General features: G+C 36.0%; 1 protein-coding gene across 2 annotated transcripts in view; it reads right to left on the minus strand.

Moving 5' to 3' along the window:
* LOC135323421 (WD repeat-containing protein 70-like) overlaps positions 1-23,717 on the minus strand; it is a 146,521-nt gene that overhangs the window by 117,331 nt on the left and 5,473 nt on the right. For both annotated transcript variants that reach the window (XM_064500367.1, XM_064500368.1), the window contains exon 5: positions 22,319-22,517. In XM_064500367.1, coding sequence (XP_064356437.1) covers positions 22,319-22,517 — 199 coding nt within the window. The remainder of the gene's footprint in view (positions 1-22,318; positions 22,518-23,717) is intronic.

Here is a 23,717-nt window from a genome sequence, read left to right on the forward strand (position 1 = left end):
GGAGTTTAAGCAGATTAACTTCCTCTCTAATGCCTGAAGGAAATCAATTTGTTTATTCAATATGGAAACAGTACTGTGGCTAGCTTCTCTCAACATCTTCTAATTCACAGCCTTACTAATTTTTCCTGTGATCTCAACTAGAGAGTCTTGTCAGGTTTAACCGGCAAGGGAAAAGGCCTTAGATTAAATCTTCATTCCTACACATGACAGCCTAAAACCACAAATTCATAATGTTATTATAAGTCAGATAGAATATATTTTATGAGATGTGGGGCTAATGGTAATGAAGGGACTGGCCCCAGACGCAACAGGTAACATAAATTAAATCTTCTCTTTCTTTTCTTGCCACTTAGCGGCATGTCCCCTTCTCAAAAGGCTCCAATGGCGTAACAACTTACAAAAGGTATTACGATGAGACCTCAGCACAGTTTGCAAATACCTTTATAGATAGATACAGACACACACACACACACACACATATATATAAAAATGTAAAATACTTCTAAAGTAGACAAAAAAGCTGGCCTGACCTTCCTCCTGTGAGACAGTCTCAGGTTTCAGGAGGTTGCTATTTTTCACCATAGATTCTAAAATCTTATTCAGGTAATTTCTAAATTTATAACAAGCCCTTGATTAATGAAATCACAGTTTATATTAACATTTGTGATCCATTATGTTCTCGCAATATATACCAGAGGAATTCTCTCGAGCCTTTTCCAAAGCAAATTCTAATTACTGATAAAACTGATTTAAAACTAAAATTGCCTGTAGTCATTCAAGTTTCCTTTGCAGTTTCTGCGAGAGCAATTTTCTTAACCCAAGTGTTCTGGTGATATTCCAGATATGTTATATTCTGCTTATATAACCACCTGCCTATTTCACCTTTATCATTTCAGTTTCAAATATGTACATATATGTCTATTTGCTAGAATAGTATGCATAGTTACCAAACACTATGGAAAAACCTTCACGTTCAGTCAAGAGAGTTTAACTATAGTGATAAGATACACAAATTTACTACTATCTAATCTGTTGAGAATGACAAAAAAACATAGCATTTGCAGTCAGATATAACCTTTAAGAGGAGAATTCTTTAGGGCTGAACGGAATTTAATTTTGACCTAAAGGAATACTTCTATTTACTCAGAAACAGAAGAGTAAAATAGCTAAAGTAACCCTAGCTGACAATAAGGAGGAACAAAATGAATACACAAGTAACATCTCTGCTCTGAAAATCTGCTCAATGTGGCAACCAACAAATAGCTTAATTTTGAAATCACAAAGGAAAAATAATTGTGAACATTTTTCTCTCTGACGTGTAAGTGCCAAATGCTTAGTTCAGATGCATGGGTTTCCCTTTGGCATTCACATATTTCACATTCAATTTGGTAAGAATTTCTGTACCACGTGGATTCTGCATAGGATTTCTAGGGCAGGGAACATGACCTAGAAGACACACATGACAGAATCCAAGAACACAACATGAGATGTAGGACCAGACTGAAACTAAGCTTTCCTGAAGGCATAACATTTTTCAGCTTGCTAACTAGCTCACTTAATTATTTGCCTTGAACTAACTCTACAATATACATCTAGCTAAACTGTACAGACACTTCATTACATCGCCTTTTGGCAAACTTGAGGGAAAAAAATGCAGAAGTTCTTTCACTTGACTTACCAAAAACTAAAAAAAAACTATGAAAAAAATCAAGGTTATAATAACAATTCCAGAAGCAGCAAGCAGTAGTTCTAGATATTCTTCAGTCATTAAAATAGCTTTACTGTTCTCTAGATTTATCTTCTGTCTTAGAATAAAAAGTCATTTATGAACTATTTTAGAATTCAAACCACACCTACTAAAATTTTGACATTTTTGGCAAAAAATGGTTCCCATCTTTATAAACCTTTCAGTTATAATGTAAATTCCCTCTTTTAAAGTCAGTGATACTATCGAGCTTTTGTGGCATAAGGCAATTTTAGTGATGTACGTTCTATAGAAGTACATTCAAATAATATATACAGTAGAATAAATACTACTGTTTCTTTAGCAAGTTTCATAATCTTAAAGAGCTTAAGCCTTACAGCATTTTAAGAGTTAGAGTTATCAGAAACACTTCCTTCTAAACTTTTACTTTTGGATTCATCAGAATTTAAACAGCTGACTGAAGCAGCAGATGTTCAATATGTGGCAATTATGTCTACAACACACATGGAGATTATTACAATGGAAATAAAATGTCATCTAGTCAAAAGAGCCTAATGTTCACTATCGGACTTCTGGTGATCACTCTGGCATAGAATTTCATAAATATCAAGGTGACACTAATAAGAACCCCTATACCACTATACTGGCAATCGCATGAGTGAGTCATATCACTTAACCTATATACATGCATTTACAACCAAAATTAAAACACCACACCATTTAAGTGCAGACTAATTCTTGACCTTTGAATGTGTGCAATTTATTTCATTCCTGCATACCCCAGTTTCCTGATCTGTAAAATCTGAATAATATCTATCATAAGGAATCTGCTAGAGTTTCATTCAATAACGTTGGTGAAGTTCATCAGCCTCCTAAGGGATCCTGTTATTCTCAGCAAACATACTACAGTCAGCAAAACTAAACAATCCCATCTCTAGAGACAGAGAGTTGTCACAGACTATACTTTTCAACAGTTCTCCAATTCTGAAAGGTGTTCACCCAAATGTTTATTCCCGAGATCTTAAGAGAGAGATACGAATTTATGCATATAGTCCCAGTTAGCAACAGAGATATCAGTTGTCTATAAACTTACCAATCAATTAGGATACTGAATTAAACTAAAAAAGGAAAAAAAAAAAACCCCACCACATACTCATGTAAAGAAGATCTACAACCATAGGGGGCAGGGGTGGGGAGACTGGGGGTTAAAAATTACAGCATGTCTAAGTTACTGCAGGAAGGAAGGACAATTTCCTATCTAGCCCCACAGCTGGTTCCAATTCTATTACTGTTTCGATTACTAATTCTCCCATGCCACCCATAAATTACCTTCAAAACATTTAACTTTTAAGCTATGTTATAGCAGCACAATTTTAGCAGTTTATTCTCATGTCACATTGCATAAGTGACTTATGCATCGGAAATAGGGAAAGATACATTTATATCATACGCATGTGAGGTCCATGCTTGGAAAACAAACACACCTTTATCCATGCTCCACTCAGGTATATTCCTTTAACCAAAGCAGTTATCTCAAAAAAGTGGTGCAGTATGGTCAGTTAATACATCTGACACAGATAGATCTACCGTAATACCACCAACAGCACAAAAAATTTTCAAGATTTTCACTACAAGTACTAAGCACTAGATTAAAAATCACAGCCAATCCAAACAACTTGTTCTTATTTTTAAACATAAAACCCATCGTTTTTAAAATGTGTGCCCAAGAATTATAAAACATGCTTTATATTATATGCCTTACTGTGATATCTATGCATGGATAGATGTCTCCAGCATATACCAAAAATACTAATTTCTATAAATGTAATGTAACCTCTGAAGATTCCATATGACTGCAATTAAACCTGGCAAAATATATGTTTAAATACAAAGCCATTAATTTCTACATATCAACTAAAACATTATTCATTATTGCTTAGTTGTGGCTAGTAAGGAATCAGAGCTATGACCTCAAACACATTTTCTAGTGGAAAGATGTCCACATGTCAAATCTAACACTTGTGTAGTCATTCTAAAAGGCAACTGAGGTATAAAAGGGTACAGAAGCAACATTCTCACATTTCAACCCAGATTAATGTAAAGATCCATTGTCTAGACAACACATAGTTTTAGCTGCATGCATGGAGAAAGGTGGAAAATATTAAAAAATGCCATTATGTTAAACCCTTGTATATACTTCTCACTCCACAACTGTTAAAAATATAGAATATTAGATATATCCAATGAGATCTTCCCTAAAATTATTTGATAGACTCTCTGCTGTGCTCCACAAGGAGCTGCTGCAGATCCTTCATACTACACGAAGATTACTTGAGTTAACAGAAGAGTCTTCTTAATGTATAATAATCTAAAATTAAAGTTTGGCACATATGATTCAAATTAAGTCACTACTAATCTTGCACATAAATATCTTGTTAACTGTCTATACTGTCCAAGTTGAAGATGTATGTTGTTATTAATCCATCTCTGCCTGGATTAATAAGTTAGTTACTCATGTACACTCATGCAGTATAGAGATGATGACTTCTGATATTCACGTTAAGCTCTATCCCTTTATTTGAGGGTCAAGAGAAAGAGGAATAGTCCTAGACATAAGAAACTCCGGATAAAAGACCCTGCAACATATGTGCTGTGAGATTTTCAGTAAGACACTGCCTATGTGCCGAAGTATCATGTCTTAAATGGGATAAAAATGCCCCATCTTGCAGATGTGCTACAATGATACATTAATAAATATGGCAAATTAATTCATGTGTTTGAGCTGCTTAGATTCTACCAAGCCAGAAGCTGTAAGAAATACTATTAATAAAGTGGCACTTTTAATACTCCATACTTTGAGATACCCTAAGGTTCTTACAAGCTTGTTTACAAAATAAAGCAAAAATAAACAAAAGGAACACATTATTAAAACAAAAAACAAAAAACCTCTGTGCCTAATACTCATATTATGAGTGAAATTTTGCATTTGTAGAGAACACAAATAGATCTGGAGTATTTCTTATCTCCTGGTTAACCGACTTTGGTGAAGTTACTGCAGAAAGCATGATTCCCTAACTACTGTTTCCATAAATAAGCAAGTTAAAAAAGCCTTTAGTAGTTCTTCCCCTGTAACAAGCAAGTGCTTAAGTATAGGTACCACCTTCTATTCTATCAAAAGAGGAATAAAACTAAAAAATAAGCCAAAAATGAGTGTGAGAAAGAAGAAGAAAAAGAAGCAGAAAGAAAAACATAAAAAGTTGCAGTGATGGGAAGGAATATACAACCTACAAATCCTCTGAATCAAATGCAGTCCAAGAACTTTGTCTCAAATTTTTTCAAATTCTGTTATGGACATTTCCCAGATAACTAAAAAGGAAGTCAAAACAAGGATTCCCAATTGTGCAGTTTGCTGGGCTTGGGCAGAATTTAGTCCCCATTTCTGGACTTTGTTCTGTAGGCCTGAATCTTTCTCATTAACCTTGTGTTTGACATCCCCCTTTGACATGTGAACCATGAAGTGATATGGCTTAGTTCTGAAACCAATGCTGTCTCACATAACACCTCCTGCTGCCCTAGGCTTGACTGTTTCCCAGGAGTCTTTAATAATTTACATTTCACCTCTTGGGAGCCACATGAAATGCAGAGTAGATAGGCCTACAAAATGCATTGCTTTACTTTATCTTTAAACAGAGTAATGACATTGAACAATTCAAAGTGCAAGAGTGTACAGGTCACTTAGAAAGCAAGCATGCAAATAAAAGTGCCTTCAAGTTTAGCTTACCTTCCATGGACAACCTTAGAGAGTCATCACACGTAAGGCACTCAACATCCTCATTACACCTGGCTACCATAGGTAGCATCCAGCTTGAGCTACCAAAATGAATGTCAGAATAGAGAATGACAGTATCCTCTTATCTTCAAACTCCTTATACTTCTATAGATAGGGAGAAGTTCCTCCCAGTTCACTTTATTAGCTGAAGTCTCCCTTTGTAAACCAACTTTTTCAGGTAGAAGTCACTACTGTATACAGCAATGTATTACAGTGGGAAAACCCTGACACTAATGGCAACCTGTTCTTACCTGTGAACCACTTTCCCATGGAATTTCTGTGCATTGCAGAAATAAGAAAACAGAGAAAGCAAAAGAACCCTGCATTTAAAATACAATCAGTGGTTCGACACAACTATGTACAAAAATGTCCTAAAAAACACCATAAACTATTCACGCATTCCCAATTCCTCACTGTCACTATGATACTGAGCAATTCCAGTGGCGTGGAATATAAGTGAGGGAACAAGCTAGCAAGAGTGAGTAAATGCATATAAATAGATTTTTGCAGTTGGTTGTGGGTATCAAGAGCTTAGAAGTATCTATTAATACTGACAGGCACAGGGTAGATACACATTGCACTGTCAGAATTTTGCACAATAAAGGGAGTGGGGGATTTCTGGCTAAGACAACGGATTTTTCTGTAAGCTTAGATATTTGCTCTGAGAGGATCATTAATATTCAAACAAATAGGCCTGTCCACAAACTTTCACTTAAACTTATAAATAACTCACAAGTACTATTGTAAACTGCACACTATTTAAACTGTCCCCAGGGACAAAGGACCTGAGATGACCCCCTTGGAACCTGAAATCACAACAAGGTATGGTATGTCAAGCCTGATGCTTAGATAGTAAGCCCTTCTCATTTTAAAAGTGCCAAACAGAGATTACTGTCAATGTGCCTCAGAGCCTCGCCTCCAGGCCTTTTCAGCAAGAACAATGGCAGAGACAGAGGCTCAGGCAGTGTATCATCAGGTGCTGCCGTGCAGTGCTTTGAAACTAAAGGTGGGTTGTGTTCTTTTGTGAGATGAGCAGTCACAGATTAAAGATTTTTTATATATACATATATATATATATATACACACACATATATATACATTATATATATACACATATATACACACACACACATATATATGTGTATATATATATGTGTATATATATATATATTATTCACCTTATTTTAAATACAAACATGCTGCACATGAAAATATTTGGACTCTAACATCAGGTTTTCCCACAGGCTCCTGGCCTTCAAGACATATTTCCTAACATATAATCCCTAAACCCTCGAGTTATCTTTCTCTTACAGTCTCTGTGCCTCAGTCACTCCTGAATTATTATCAGCAGAAATTGTTAAAAATATGCACACACAGCTTTGAACCAAAATGGTTTTTAGGAAGTTCTCACGCTCAATTTAGTTCTGAAGGTGAACCAATTACATTAATGGTTATGCAAATGCCAGAGAAAACTGTAACCTGAAGATACTTTCTTCCCTAGGTATAAGTTAGAGTTAAAATGTACCAAAGGAAAATTATATCATACTGTAATACCCAATAACGGTGGGAAATCAGGAAGTATCAATGTTGGCTCCAGAAAAAAATTTTCTTACTATACTTACCAAATAAGTAGGTTAGATTCATACATAACTGATGGAATCTTTGCCATCCCACGTTTTCAGGTTTTTTTTCTCTCCATACTTTTCAGAGTAATACTGCACCTCATACAAACTCTTCTTCTGACACTTGCTCTCCCTCACTAACAGCAAAGGATCCACACTCACTTCTTACCCCATTACTTTACTCTACTCTCAAGTGCTTTCTCATACTACTGATTCTTAATTGCCCAGTTCATCCCTGTATTATCTGACTGCTGTGCTGGATCCGTGATGAAATGTACTACAGAAGGTCTGCTATCATACATCTGACACTATGCAATACTTCAAGATGCAGATAAACACAAAAAAAAATTCTCTTTGTCAGCCAGAAAAGCAGGGTAATTTCTATGATCTTCTGCTACCCAACCAAACCTGGTTGCACAGTCCATCATGAGTTTTTTTCCCCCAAAGTATCAGACAGGGCTGCACCTTCCATGAGTTCCTACATTATGAGACAGCTCCCAAGAGGCAAAGTAATGCAAAATTATATTAAACTACACAGAATTAGACTACAGCTGACAACTATTACTTGACAGGAGAGAACTAGTTTTCAGAACTACCATTTAATTTGGACAGATGCTTGCTAAAATAGCATTATAAATAGCTTCGTTATAATTAAGATAAATATCACAATCTAAATTATTTGAGGAATTAATATTTTTGCTAAAAATGGAGAGCATAAATTGGCTACTGCTCATTCTGCATTCAAACACAAATTGCAGATTCTTGCTTAGGCTACAAGACTTCGGGAAATCACAGCATACCACCTTTGGGCCTTCTCATAAAGTCTGCTATTATTTATGCCCTTAATTTAGAGACAATTGAAAGGACCTGCCCTTAAAATTAGTTGTTAAAAGCAGAAATTTCCTTTATTATTCCATTACTTATGGACTTGTACTATTAAAATAAAAAAAATTATTTGATATTAAAAAGCTATTTCTAAGAGATTCCTTTTCACAAAGGAGAAAGATCTGACCTAGAGCCACCAGAGAGAAGGATACCAGCAGGAAGGGAACACAGAGGAAAAACAGTATGCTTGATCCCCACAAGGCACCTTAGGAGGAAACATCTGTTACCACAGAGAACAGGTCTGCAGCAGAAGAAAGCAAAAAACCATAGGAGAAAACAGAAAACAACTACAACCAGCTGCCCGCACCCAAAGAAATTGCTAGTTAAGGCAGTATTTAATCTTAAAGAGGGCAACAGCTCTGAAGGACTCTGGGAAAAGAGCCATAAAAAAAAAGTCACTATATCATCAGCAGAAAAGAAATCCATGTCAGAGTTTTATAAATATATTCTACAGAGATACTCTGTGAGGTTTACTCTGTCATCAGTATTTCTAGGATTTCATCCTGGATGTCACACACGTCTACTGAGGTCAGTCATAAAATTATCACGTTTTTTATGTGGACCAACACGCCACCCGCTGTGCCCGCACACCTGTGTATGAAATCTACACCAGGCAAGGAAAACCTAAGCAAAAACAAACCCAGGAAGAATACACATAACAGATACAAGAAAAGCAACTAGCATGTGGGAGTTTACATCTTCTCTAGAATTTTAATTTTTTCCACAGAAAGACTCAACGGAGTTAAAAATCGACTTGATTTTAAAATAGTTTTTAAAATTTAAAAGAGATCTGGGACTTAAAACTATAGAACATGAGGAGGTTTTCTTTAAAGTGATTCAGTACTCTGTGTCACAGTGGTCTTGTAAAATAGGTATAGGCAATTTTTAGACACTAAGGATGATTAGGCTAGTTATTTTTGCTTTTGAATTTCCATTCCTGGTATTTATTTTTGGTACTTGGTAGAAAAGCTAGTAAAACAATTAATCTACTTAAAGAAGGAATGTCGCTGAGAAATATGTTTATTCTTATATTTAAGACAACAAGAACACTTACATCATGACATTTACTTTGCAAGAGACATATGCTGACTATTTGTACTGGAATAGGTTATGAATCTGGTAGCACTGAAAGCCAGCTGCTCCCTACAGATGTGGTTATGGCGTAACATGTAAGTTTGCTTTCTTTGCAGAGAACAGCATGACACCCTTGTACCAGGTTGGTCAGAAAATGGCAGATAAGTCTCAATAAACCAGATGATGCACAAAACCTGAACGGTGATTACTGACTTGAGAAAGAAACAGTAACTATTCTGTGAGCTATGATTCTTCTTACCTCAATTTATATTTTAAGTTAAGCCTAGAAAGTTCTTGATATACGTAAATCTACATTACGTTCTATTTTAATAACAATTCTGAAAGACTTAGTTTGAAAATTGTGCACTAAAATTCTAAAAGGCTGAAGATTTAATTGCTTTAAGTGCCTTAATTGCTGGCATTCATGTATAGTTCAAAAGTTTAAGAATTAATCACCTTTTTCCCCTTCTGCTTAGAATACTCCCTCACAAAAAAATAAGACAAAGACATGAAGAATGAGAGTTCATCTTTTCCAAAGAACTGGAAATTCATCTTGAAATCTAATGCTGACATGATTTGCCATTTACATTTATCCTGTCTGCAGCAGCCACCATATTTATGGATATAGTTTATTTTTTAAATGAAATCTGATCTTTTTTTGTTTATCCAACCCCTTCAATTCTGTCAATTCAGTCTTTTCCACAAAGACAAAAATTTAGTTTATGCCTGCACATTTGTTTAGCACAACCATAATATTTCCAAGCAACAGATATTTATTTACTCAATCTGCAGTAAATATAAAGGTAGGATTCAAAGTAGGCCCAGAGGTGAAGGCACAATAACATTCAGAAAATGTCATTAATTTTTGTTACTTGTCACTTGGAGACAATGACTAACAGCAAAATGAGCAGGCAATCTCTGCCTATACCAGGATAATGGTAAAGGCTGCCAACAGAGAAAAGCCAAAGGATTTTATCTTCCTCATTAACTATTGTATTATCACTAAAAACTCAAGTCTTTCACAACTTTCATTTTTAGTATTTCAAAAAAGGCATGAACTAGCACAGTTGTACACTGAAGGCTCAAGGAGGCTCTAAGTCCCTGCAATTAGCTTTGACTAATGAGACATGCACTAATCACAGGCTGTGGCAGATGTGCACTACTCGGAGCCCTCTTTCTACTCTGCTTGCATTTGTCCCACCAGTATTTTGTTTGTTCTGAAATTCTGGAGATTCAGCATCATCGATGTTTCACAAGACCCAAGAGGGAAACAGTGAACATGGTGAATAAATCTTCAACACCTGGAGAAGAAGGGTTTCCCCCACTGCCCTCTGTTTGTTTTTTATTATAGCACTGGACAAGATGCACGTCTGATTCAGCCAACTAGAAGAAAACCATATAGCAAGTGGCCCACATGACTTACTACCCTCTGTCCCAAGAGCCCCACCACTAACTCAAAGTGCCACATCATGACTAAACAAGTATCTGTCATGTGATCAATATGAAGTCATCCACATTACCTCACATACATGCTTGGTATGACAGAGACTGACTACATTTTGACCATGGGACAGATTTTTCTTGATTTATGAGAGAAGGACTAAAGAATGGAGTCCTCCAATATGTGAAAGCTGTATGGTCCAACTCAACCAAGACATCTTTCATAATTCATTTAATAAAATGAAGTAAAAGAAAAAAGTTAGAGATGGGAAGTCTCTGTTAAAAGTCTGGTTCATTTTCCCACTTCATTTAGAGATATAAGCTGCTGCATAAATCCTGCGTGACTTCTGAACCACCCTCCAACAAATCTTCAAAAGTTCACAATCCCATTATTTAACAGAATGCAAAAAAAGAAAAAGGCTATATGAATAACAAAGAAACACAATTTTTTTGGTTTCACCTTTTAAATGAAAAATGGAAAAAAATAAGATTTTTTCCAAATTCTTCTGCTCATGGTCTTAGGTCCTATAGTTTCCAGTACTTCACCACAGGAAGATACCAGATAATTTATCTAAGCTAATAAAGGCAGATATTAATATTAATAGTCATAATTCCTTAAATAGGACATTGTAGCTCTAAAAAAGATTCTCATCTCTTTCTGACATCTCAATTAATCTACAAATACACCCACTGTACAGTGAGCGATACGGAAATACCATATATATAGTGGTATTTGTGAAATATTTGTCTTTAAAAAAAGAGTAACAAGCCAAGCCTTCTAGCATTTCCATGCAAAAAAAGCCACATATTAGTGAGAAGTCTGGTTTTCACACTTTCATTGCAGAATGTTTTTAAATGAATTAATTATATATTTTAACTCTTCAAAACTTTTTTCCACAACAGAAGTTTTGGTCATGGAGAAAAAAAAAGTTCTATTACTAATTTCCATAGTTCTTCCAAGACTTATTTCATGAATTCATACTCATTAGTATATCAAAGATGACCTATTATATCCAATAGGACCAATGGATCAAGGCCGTGTACTGTAAAAGGGCCATCTTTTGGTGAACTGAGTCCAACCCTCATTTGAAACCTGGTGTTTCACCACACAAGAACATACAGGTACTCACTGCAGTGAATTACTTGCATCTAATTAAAATCTTTACAAAATAATATTTACTCTGAAAACTGTTTTCAGCGAGTAAATAGTAAGTACTATTTAATTTCCAAGCTGGTTACTAAAGAGGGTTGCAGAAACTATGCAAGACAAACAGCAGTTCTAGAAAGACAGTGGTGCATCAGAGATGTTTTTACTGCCCCCTCATGCACTTTGGGGGGAAGAAAAGAATGATACTTTGCAGACCAGAATATCAACATTATTTGGTATTACTCAGGTTAAGGCCTACCAAATAAATCTGAAGGCGAGCATGTGACTGCATCTCATGTAGATGAACTGAAACGTTTGTGTCAGCTAGGTAGCTCAGGTATAAACAACAGTACAGCCAAAACAGCAGAGACAGAACAACTTGCCCACATCCCCGTGGTACATTCCTCAACAGCTAACCTGCACAGAGCTCGACATAGCTGCAAGTTGCCCGGAATGCATGGCGGTGATTTTGGGAGTCAGCCACTACTCTCGTACAGACACATAAAAGACTGCTTAGTTCCACCAGCTACAATTTGCACCTTGAGAGTGCACTTTGCTGTAATATCTCATACATTTTAAATTAGTAACATTGATTAATCAATTAAGCCTTGAAACAAAAACAGAAGTCACTAATAATCTCTTTCCTGTTTTAATCAAACTGTAAGTGTTTTGCCTGTATTTTCTGTCTCATCAATAGCGTAAAAAGAAACATACAGTGGTGGTAGTCCCACTGAATATACATACTCAGTTCCACTTACAAGTTTGGAAGTCCATGTATATAGTCCCATCGAAGTCAACACAGCTATATATATGGAGAAGGATCTAGTAACCCAACTTTAAGAAATGAAGCTAAGCTTCATCAGATAGCTACTTATTAAGTAATTGCATTAAGCCCCATTTAGAAAAATAAAAAGCCTCTCATCCCTATTGCATAGAGGTTCCTCACAAAGCTTTCTTTTTTTTTTTTTTAATTTGGAAGGGAAGGTTATATAATTTATCATCTTTTCATTATTCTCCAGCATGATGATAATGATATGAAAATGATTTTTGCTTTACAAAATAATACTTTAATTGATAACTAAATACTACTTCTAACTCACCTGACTTTTTAAATTACATTACTGGCCTCACATAAATAGATAAAAGAGCTTAAAGGCTTCTTTTTCAGTATTCTTCTTCTATTTTATTCCTCATTAAGTAGGTATTCTTTGAGACATTTCAAAAAGTTTTTCTACAAAAACAACAAATGTAAAACACACTGATAATTTTCAAAGTTAAAATAAAATACCTCTAGTAGAATAAAGGAATAAACAGTTTACATAGAGCATCAATTACACTCACTGGAATCCAAGTAACAACTTTAAACACATTTCAAAGCCTCAGATTTGGAGCATGAAAGGCAATAGTTAATAAAAATCCATAGCTTTATGATTCTTTTGTCCCTTTGGAAAAAGTATGTCTTGATTTATGAAAGGAAATCAAAAAAATTTTGTAGCATATTCCCATAAATGTTATTTGAACATTTATCAATCCTCAGTTACAATGACGCAAGCTGAATAAACATTTATAAATACTAGACAAGATGGTAGGTAGTAGAAAAGGCAGCAAAATATTATGCAAAACCCTAATAAATTGAAAATTATTGTATTAGGTGTTAAAATACAAAATAAGATAAGAGTAAAGGAAGTTTCCGTATGATTGTTTTGTGATCTGGACAGTGTCACCATCAAGTATGTAAAATCCCTATATACTGCTAAGTGCCCACCTGCAAATAAGAGATGCCATTGCAGCAGTTGTAAAATGTTACATGTGGTAGTCTCACGTTCATAAAAATCTAAAGCCATCTTTTAAACAAACAGCAGACATTCCAAGAGTCAACAAAATTGCTCTCCAAGGATACCACTGGAGCAGTCTGCAGTTCCAGCAGTTTAACATAAATCATTTGTTAATCGAAAATCCTGTGAAGACTTGTTTTGGAAAGGAAACGTAACTACATGTCACTTACACTCTTCTTTCAAACACCAACCTTCAAAATTATTTAATCATCTTAATCATAAATATTTCTAATGCTTGTTATCATCCACTTTATTTTCTGTTCATTCAAGCAAAAGTTCTATACACCTGTATTTCTCACTACTCTGTTTAGAGTATAGACAACTTTTCAAAAACAGTAACATTCATATGCCAGATGGAAAGAAAATCTAGCATCTTCCATTTACGTATTCCACACAGTAACAGATACAATATGTTAATTGTGCTTCCTTATGAAAGTACTCTGGAAATTTGTTGCAGCAATTGTCGATAAAAGCATCCTGTAAGAAGGCAGTCCCCACTTCAAGCTGACTCTTAAGTGTCTTAGGTTCTTAAACAATAAACAAAGATCCCAACTTCTATTAGAAGTAAATAAAGTAATACATTCATATGCCATTGCGTGAACTGAATTTCATGACACCTACAGCTACATATTATTGTTAAATAATGCTATAAAGAAAGTTCAATCTCGTGACTGGAATATTCATCTAAAACATTATCTGCTTTGAAAGACTTAGAATTTTTTTTTCTTCTTCAAAGGCCTCAAATTTACCCATGCCTCAAACACGGCAGGCAGAAAACAGCACTTTTACTCTTTGAGGGCATTAGCTTCCATGAAATCTTCTGGCTACAAAGGAACCAATGGTGTGCAAGAAATGAGCATTTGGATCTCATGTTCCAAGTGTGGGAGCTCTGCAACAACAGAGTATCTGGCCCAGAGATGAAGAAACACTTTGCACCATTCTTAACAGGTCCTTTTCCAAATTTAGAAGCGGTACTAACAGCTCGCAAAGGAGCTTTCCATAGGCTCCATCAGGTCAGGCCAACCTGATGAAGGGTCTGTGCAGAAAGTAGCGGGGGGGGGGGGGGGGAGGGGTGGAGAGCAAAAAGAAGATAATAAGATCTCTAAGTTCCTTAAAAAGGATAGTAGTAACAGTAATTATGTTCTAGATCATGACACATTTTATTTTATACTACCAAAGTTACTTATCTCTGATTTTTTAATGCTTTGAAGTTGACAAATATATACCTACTGATTACCTCACAAAAGATATACAGAAGAAAAATCACAGAACTAAATATCTATCTGTACAGGAAAATACCCTAGCATTTCACAGAATCACAGAATGGCTGAGGTTGGAGGGGCCCTTTAGAGATCATTTAGTCCAATGCCCCGCTCAAGCGGGGCCACCTAGAGCAGGTTGACCAGTACTCTGTCCAGACAGCTTCTGAATAACTCCAAGGATGGAGACTGCACCACCTCTCTGGGCAAGCTGTCCTAGTGTTTGACCACCCTCAGAGTGAAAGACATTAGCCTTAGATTCCAGATGGAACTTCCTGCATTTCAATTTGTGCCCATCATCCTATCACTGGGCACCACTGAAAATAGTCTGGCCCCATCCTCTTGACACCCTCCTTTTAGATATTTATATACATTGATAAGATCCTCCCTCAGTCTTCTCTTCTCCAGCTAAACTGTCCCAACCCTCTCAGCCTTCCCTCATAAGGGAGATGCTCCAGTCCCTTAATCACTCTAGTAGCCCTCTGCTGGACTCATTCCAGTAGCTCTGTATCTCTCTGGCACCAGGGATCCCAGAGCTGGACACAGCCCTCCAAGTGTGGCCTCACCAGGGCTGAGTAGAGGGGGAGGATCACCTCCCTTGACCTGCTGGCAACACTCTGCCTAATGCACCCCAGGATACCATTGGCCTTCTTGGCCACAAGGGCACATTGCTGGCTCATGGTCAACTTGTTGTCCACCAGGACTCCCAGCTCCTTCACCGCAGACCTGCTTTCCAGCAGGTATAAATGCTATACAAAACTCCAGTCTGTACTGGTGCATGGGGTTATTCCTTCCTTGGTGTGGGACACTGCACTTGTAGGTATATCCCATCAGGGCCCATGGACCTTTGTATGCCCAGTTTGATTAACGGATCCCTTACCCAATCCTCATTTCTCATATTCAGTGAAATTACTAAGACCAAAATCATGTTTCCAAAAAAGCATGGCATGGCATACAGCAGAGAAGGCTTGGTCTTACCACACTCCACAGAATTAACATATAGAGATCTTGTAACCACATTTTTTTCTCTAGGGGCTCTATTGGTAATCACTTATGCTGGGGCCCTGGGTTGGAGAGGAGGGAAGGAAATATCTATCCTTGTTTTATGAAAGATAAACATTCGCTAGAGGAGTTATCCTATGAGGTTCCTCTTGTACAGTGCCGATATGATGCATCTGCCCTACATTCTCAGTTTCTCATTGTATTGTTTCCCTTCCAGCTTCTGACTAATTCTCACATTTTTATATCGAGCCTCACTACATAAAATTCAGGAGGTTGATTCTGTTGTTCTTTTAAGTTTAGTAAAGCTTGCAAATCTTTTCTAATCCATGTTTGATAATCAGCAAGCGCAACAACAAGCAACCAACGACAGCAGCCCCATTAATGACATTTAATACAAATAAATCCCTAATGACTCGTTCAAAGTTTAATATAAAGACAATAATTTTCCTGTTTCTTAATGAAGAAACACTGTCAAGGCCCAAAACCATATTATACATAGATATTACAAAAGCATTTTTCCTCCTGACCATATGGGAAGGAAGTTGAAAGCAATGGTAATTGCTACCTAGTCATTGACACGCTGGCAAAAAATAAAGGTAGTTCAAAAAGAATGCCTTTCTCAAAACTGCATTTTTCTGTCTCTCTTGCACATGTACAAACTGCATTGTTCAGCTGTAAGCAGTCTAGATCTTTCTTCAAGTCCCTTAGTTCACTTTTTCTTCTTTAGACAAGATGAAACACGACTGGGTAAATATGATTCATCTGTTACCAGGACAGACACTCTCTCAGCCTAAATGTAAAAACTCCTCAGGATGACTTAAGTTCCCGTAACATTTGTTTATTTTTACAAGACAAAGATTTTTAGCCTAGCACCATAGCCAAATTCTAATTGGAGTAATTATAGTCTACCTAAATTCTCCATATATATATCGGCAGGAAATGGCTTTCCTCCATTCTAAACAAATGAGTATTACTGGCACGTCTTGTTAATCCTTGCAAAAATTTAAAAGTGGCTCCAAACAATCCTAGAACTTTGGATATCTTTCTGGAAATATGCCCAAATCAGAGTATAGCCTTGGAGAGGCCCAAGGCTGTACCTTTTTTCAGGGACATAATTACAGCATGATTAGTATCTCTTCAGTATCACAAGGAGAAAAAGCACTTCATTCCAAAGAGGAAGCAACTATAACTAAGTTTCATAAGAAGCCTTATAAATTCACCTGGCAAATTCTTCTAACAACCAGCTCTATGCCTGCTGCTTCAGGTGAGGAAAAAAAGCACCACAAGGTGTTAGTGCTCCATTACATCCTGTTAAGTATCTTAGCATGCTTATCTAGTCACACGTAGAAGTGACTATTCCCAAATACACACACTCTTACTAATGTATTTTAATAGGCATCATGTCTTACCTTGAAAAATTCACTATGTCCTAGATTTAAAACTATCTACCCTCCAATCCAGACATGACTGTTTTGGCTAGTCTCCTGTCCCCCTCCTCCCCTTTATTTTGACTGAACAAGCACTAGGCAAGCAAGATGCACCCAAATGCACCTTGCCCAGGGAAAAAAGCTGACAAAGAGTCTAACATATCTTACACCTCACTCAAGCCTCTGAAAAATTTGAAATTCACCATAAAAAATACTGCCCTTAATATGAATCTGCCCTCTAAAATACAAGCCCTTCTCCCTTTTAATACACCCATTTGGAATCAAAAAGATTTTTCTCAAGTTTCCGAAGGCAGCATACTTTTGGAGATGAAACCAAACATGAAAAGCTTCAGGCTACAGGACACTCTCTGCTTGCTCCCTCTCCCCGCCAACATATGACCCTGTGAAAAACAGGCACTGAAAATCCCTCCAAGCTTTTTGATCCATTAAAAGAAAAAGCACTACAAAAAAAGGACTGACCACACTTTAGACAGGCAACCCTATGCCTCATTTTCCTTACTCTGCCAACTAATGCAAGTCTTCCACATAAAAACAAAACTGTAACGAGAGGAAAATGTCAGAGGGACACAAGACCAATCATACCTAATGTACTTCTATCATAGTGCAGCAGTGTCCCTTAAACTACTACAAAGAGACCCTGTAAAATATTTGTGTAAGTACTTGCAAGCATATATTGTGCTTTGTTAAGAGCCATCACTGCTGGAATGAATGGAGGTGAATATAATATAGCCATTAAATCTAAACATTTATTCATGAAATATAACTACCATCAGTACTAACACTGAATTTAATCAGAGATACATTACAACAGCTACAATGAAGATGCAAATATATAAAATGAACTTCTGTAAATTTACAGTAAAAACTCAAGACCAGAATTCATATATGTAATGCAATATATGGCTCAACTCAGAAATTTACATTCAGTATGGATTATACATCAATGTCTGCAAATTACATATATGTATAACATTTAAAAACTAACAGTGATGATTCAAAACATTTCAAGGCAGAGCGTTCAGCGATTAACTGCTATTACTAATTTTCCTATAAAAACACCAATAAAGGTATGAAAAATTCCAACCCAAAGTGGTAACTACTAGTTAATACTCCCACCTGATGATCATTCATAGCATACACAATATAAGTTGGACAGTTCTGGGCCATCTCTAGATTCAAAAAGATACATAAATCTCCTAGCAGCTTATTTTGATAAACACTGCTATTGATGGTCTCATTTAAGAAAGCAAAGCAACAAATGAACAAGCAGTGGAGGCAAAACAATGTTCCTCCACTAAGAAAATTCACATCTAAAGACAGGTTTAAGAAACAGTGGCAAACTACTAGGGTGAAGCCAGTATTTTGATGCCTGTTATCTGTTGTACTATGCCTAAAAAGCTTCAGGCTACAGAACTGCAACTCGTACAACTACTAAAGAAAAATTTGTTTCCTTCACTGTCAAAAATATAAATGCTTATGTTTTAAATAAGTTACATCAGCATAAAAGTATGATAACAAAAGAGGGACAGTCTCATAATCCATCTGGGGGGGAAAAAAAAGAATTATTCATCGGAGCTTTTCACTTCTCTCCCACTTCTGCCCCCATGCGTACCAACCACAGCCTGATGTACAATCAAGAAAAAAGAATTAGAGAGTTCTCATAACATCAACACCTGCTTTTTTTGGGACTCACAGGATCTTACTGTGATCACCAATCGATCAACAGGAAATCAGGAAAGCACAGCTGTTTCCTTATTCCCTTCACAGGAAAGAAAAGGACTGAGTTCATAAGCAGCAGTAAGGGGAGGCTCTAGACCCCAAAGGCCTCTGGCATCCATGCTGACACAAAATCTTCCCAGTTATAAATTAACTGTTTAGACTGAAAACCCACAAGTCTCATATTTCTGCCGCTCTGCTTATTCTCAACCAAATCTATTCTAGACTGTTTTGTAACTATTGTCTTAATTTCAGACAAACTTAAATCATACCAGTCTGCATGTTACCTTTCTGTCTGATTAACTTTTTATTATAGGTCTTTTAACTCTGGCTCCCACTAACTATACTTTTTCAAGCCAGTTGCAGCATTATTCAAACACATAAATCAATACAGAGCACCTATACCTTAACATTGCTAGAAATTAAAACAGTCAAGCAGCAAAGTGACTAGTAAGAAACACTGAAAAAGACAGGTTGAATTAAATCAGCTGGTTCTGCACATTGTTTTGCCTTTGGCATTTCTGAGAAATTTACAGAACTAAAGCAAGAGTTACACAAAGCAAGGTGTCCACTGCCCTTTAGAGATAGAAAATGAAAATAAATTGTATTCAGTGCTCAGAATCATAAATCTAACAGTTATACAAGCAATTCTGAAAAAAATTCTATCTCAATGGCACATGAGGTATTAAGTTAAACTAACAATCCAGGCTTTTTTAAAAGATATTTATAGTAGAACTCATTTTAGAGATATCAAAACACAAAGCCCTACTAAGGTGCAGCCATCTTCAGAAAACAGGTACACAGCACACTCTAACACAGAGGAATAAAAAAGGAACAGATGTTTTCTATTTCATTGCTGATAGCCCACTTTCATAAGCTACCCCTACCATTGAAAGTCTTCTCCTGTTCTGTGGAACTTACCTACTACCTTTAAAAAGATTCACAGGTTTATGACTTAGGAGATTTTGTGTGTCTTTCTGTAACTTCTCAATTATTAAATAACACTGTTTTCTCACACTGCCATGCTGCCTAAATGACTGCTCCATATTTAGTTACATTCTCCTAAAAGACCTAATTTATTCCATAATCATACACAAATGAAAGAGTCAGCTACAGCTTGGCACTAATCTGTAGTTTGAACGCGATTACAGCTAGGAATCCATGCAGCATTCACTACTGAGATTCAAGACCTGATTATATACTACTGTTCCAGTCTGTGATATATGGGACTGTTGATTCATGTGAACCCAATAAAATTACTCTGCTTACAAAAGAGATGTCAAAGAATGACAGCCTTCCATTGATGATGCAATAAAACAGATCTTTAATATTTAGTGTATTTCCATTACAGCTTACTCAACCAATGTGGTAAAATTTTCTTCAATGTTGCCAAACAATTCTGCTATATGGATGGCTATCACAGTATTGTTAACAGAGTTTTTTATAACCCTGCTTCATCACACTGCTGACAAAGGCAAAGATCAGTGGTGACCTGCTTAGTCAGAATTTAGAAGATGCTTCCATGTTTTTTCTCTAGTACACACCAATGTAGCTTTCAGAGGAAAAAAAGGTTCCACAAATGCAATAGTGCCTTTCCACATAAAATATAAGTCAAAAAGTAACAGCAGAGCAAGACTACAGCATCTGTGTTATCCAAAAGACTGTTCAGTAAATGTGGGCAAGACCACTGCCACCACACTGTATTGAAAGTGTGTATATTTATTTTATTTCAGAATTGAATTATGCAGGGTAAATATATGACGCTTTTTGCTAACTGCAGAAAGTGACACCTCTACCAGACAAAGAAGCCAGAGGCAAAGTTTTCCCAAATTTTAATCCAGTCTTACAACATAATTATGATCAATCCATAAGCTATCTGTACTAATTCTCATTTGAGAAAGAAAACTCTAGTAATTTCTGTCATGGATTACAAGAAAAAATCAGGTATATATGAAGAGCCACTATTATCGCAGCTATTCTGAAAAGACTGTTTTAAACAGAATTCCCTGTGATTTTCCAACATATGGAAAATGCCCTCAATTATTAGAAAGAGCAATCTAAAGATACTCCGTTCAGAAATCAGTTTAAATTTTTAAGACCCTGACAAGAGGGCTATATATTCCAGTATGTGATAGATTAATTACCCAGTCTTCTTCCACAGAAATGTCATTTCCTTTTTTTCCCTTTTTTTAAGACAATTTTTGCTTATAATACTGGTATTTTCAAATCTCAGTTTGTATTTAAGAACATAAAAACAGAGTAGGTAAGGAAGTAACACAGACACAAGCAATTAACAATAAAATCTGTGTAGAAGAGATCAGGATGAGTAACTAGAAGACATTTCTGATGCACAGTTTTGTGTGATACTTCAGTGAAAATATTTGCAAATATGAAGTTTAAATTTGGGTTTAGTTGCCAGGTTATAATATGATTTCAAGTTTACACTGTTTTATTTTAGTGCAGTATACACTGAAATCCTTTGAGCATCTATCTAGGAGAATCTTTTACGCTCCCAAAGATTAAAGTTACTTGATTCTCAAGCCTGGTTGTTTCTCCCTGTGTGGCTTCAATATTTCAGCGCTATAAGGCAGTTACAATCTTCAGAAGTGCTGACAACAGAGCAGAAGATTGTTTTTTCTAGGAAGAGAAATGGGGACAGCTTGGGAGAGCTGTGATTTAGAAGGGCATTCTGATGAAGCCCCAAAGAAAGAACACCTGTGCAGAACAAGCATACATTTGTTGAGATTTTCCACTTTCTAGTACATAGACAAAGTTACCAGCTATTAATAGGCACCTTTTTCATTTGTTCTTCTTTGTGTAAATTCAATTTTTTTAAAATGACAAGCATCTGGGTTCACCATATTGAGTGCACTTTCAAACTCTAGATCTTGAAATAGATTGAAAACTATTCAGATCCAAAACTGATCAAAACTAAGCATCTTCTTCAGTATCTATATATATATATATATATATAAGTACTTTCAAGACAGTAACTATTACTCAGATTATCTATTGGAGATGCACATTTTCAGATTAAAAAAAACCCCCTTACTTCATTGCTCCTAGTTCTGTATAATGGGGAAACAAGAAAAAGATCAAAGTTAAAGTATACAAGTAAAAATCATCATCAGAGATTCACATGCATATTTTTTTAAAAAAATCCTGATATTTTAAAAAGCATTTTGCATTTGAAATTGAAATTTTGAAATTAGTCATTAGAAAAATCATACGAAATCTGCATTTCAAACAACAGTCATACACTTCAAATAAATTCAATCATAAAAAAAAAAAGAGCACAGTTAAAAATAAGGATCTACTCAAAGTGTTTAAACATTAAAGAGGAATAAAATACTTACGTTATCTTCCTCCTGTATATCATCGTCATCATGATCGTCATCACTGTCCTTGAACCCAGGTGGAAGTGGTGGCCCAATGAATTCTTCATCATCATCATCAGTATCCTCATTTTGACCTTGAGCTGAAGTCTGGGATTGGACAGAAGGACCAGTTAACTCTTCATCTGAACTATCTTCGTTTTCACTAGAGGCTGCGTCTCTGCATGGAAAAATTTTAAAAATTGCTATTTCAAGAACATGAACACATTTTTGGCATTAGGAAATTTCTGAAAAGCAAGCAGAACCATTTAATCCACACATCTTTCAAAGTAAATGTGCTCCCTCTGCTGGTAGTTAACAAGTAGGCAGTGTTATAACAGCAGGCAGAATGTCTGAAACTGCTAAGCAGAAAACTTGTAATAATTTTGAAACATTACTTTGAAGAGAGTTCAAGAGCCTTTTCTTGCAGTAAGCCTAGGTTACAGCATATCATTACAGTGATACTTTGCAGTGGACATCTCTTCCTTTCAGATTCTGTGAGATAATAGACTTGCATTGTAAGAGTCCTTTGTGAGCTTGTATTTTAGGAGCATGTGTATGATTTACAAGTCGGCAGACTACAAAAGACAGTTTAACAATGAAAAGAAACAAAAGACTCTAGAAGGACATTTTTTTTAAGTTTAGGTTATCACTTAAAACAGTAATAAAAACATACAAGTCCAAGAACATAATAAAGCATTAGAGAAAGAGATTCTGAACTGTGTAATTGTGTCAGAGAATGTGCACCTCCTGAAAGAGCTGTACACCAAGGTAATAAGTTATACAGCAGACATCTGTCTTGGATAAGTAAATAGAATTCTATTATAGGAAGAAATCAAAACAAACTAAAAACAATATGAATTAGGTCCTCAGATGTTACAGTGACAAGAAGAGCTTGCATACCTCAAAGCTTGTCTAGTTTTTCCAGCTATATTTACTAGCCTAATAAAAGATATTACCTCTACATACAAACTTTGTTTTGCATAGCGATGAGAGACATTTAAAGACCTAGGTCAGGATATGCCTGTCTAATAAATCTCACTCAAATAAAATAAGCTCCTCTTACTTTATAACAATAGGGCAACCAATAGTCTTCTATCAAAAGGAAGCTTTTCCAACACCTGACGAGGATTTGGGTCCATTAGAGCTCTTCAACTTAGCTATAGTAAAGTTAACAATTTTACTACAGTATGTGCAAAAGAGCTGTCTTAGAGTTGATATGCATTCCCAGACCAGCAAACCACAAATCTCCCCAAAAAGCACACAACTTAACTAGTTTTGGAATGGAACCAAGCATATAACACCACTGCCAGTGAGAACAGTGTACACTACACAACGATTCAAGGATGCCCTTCCAATCCTGGATTCCCACATTTTCAGA

Source organism: Dromaius novaehollandiae, chromosome W (assembly GCF_036370855.1).
Source record: "Dromaius novaehollandiae isolate bDroNov1 chromosome W, bDroNov1.hap1, whole genome shotgun sequence".
Classification (NCBI taxonomy): Eukaryota; Metazoa; Chordata; class Aves; order Casuariiformes; family Dromaiidae; genus Dromaius; species Dromaius novaehollandiae.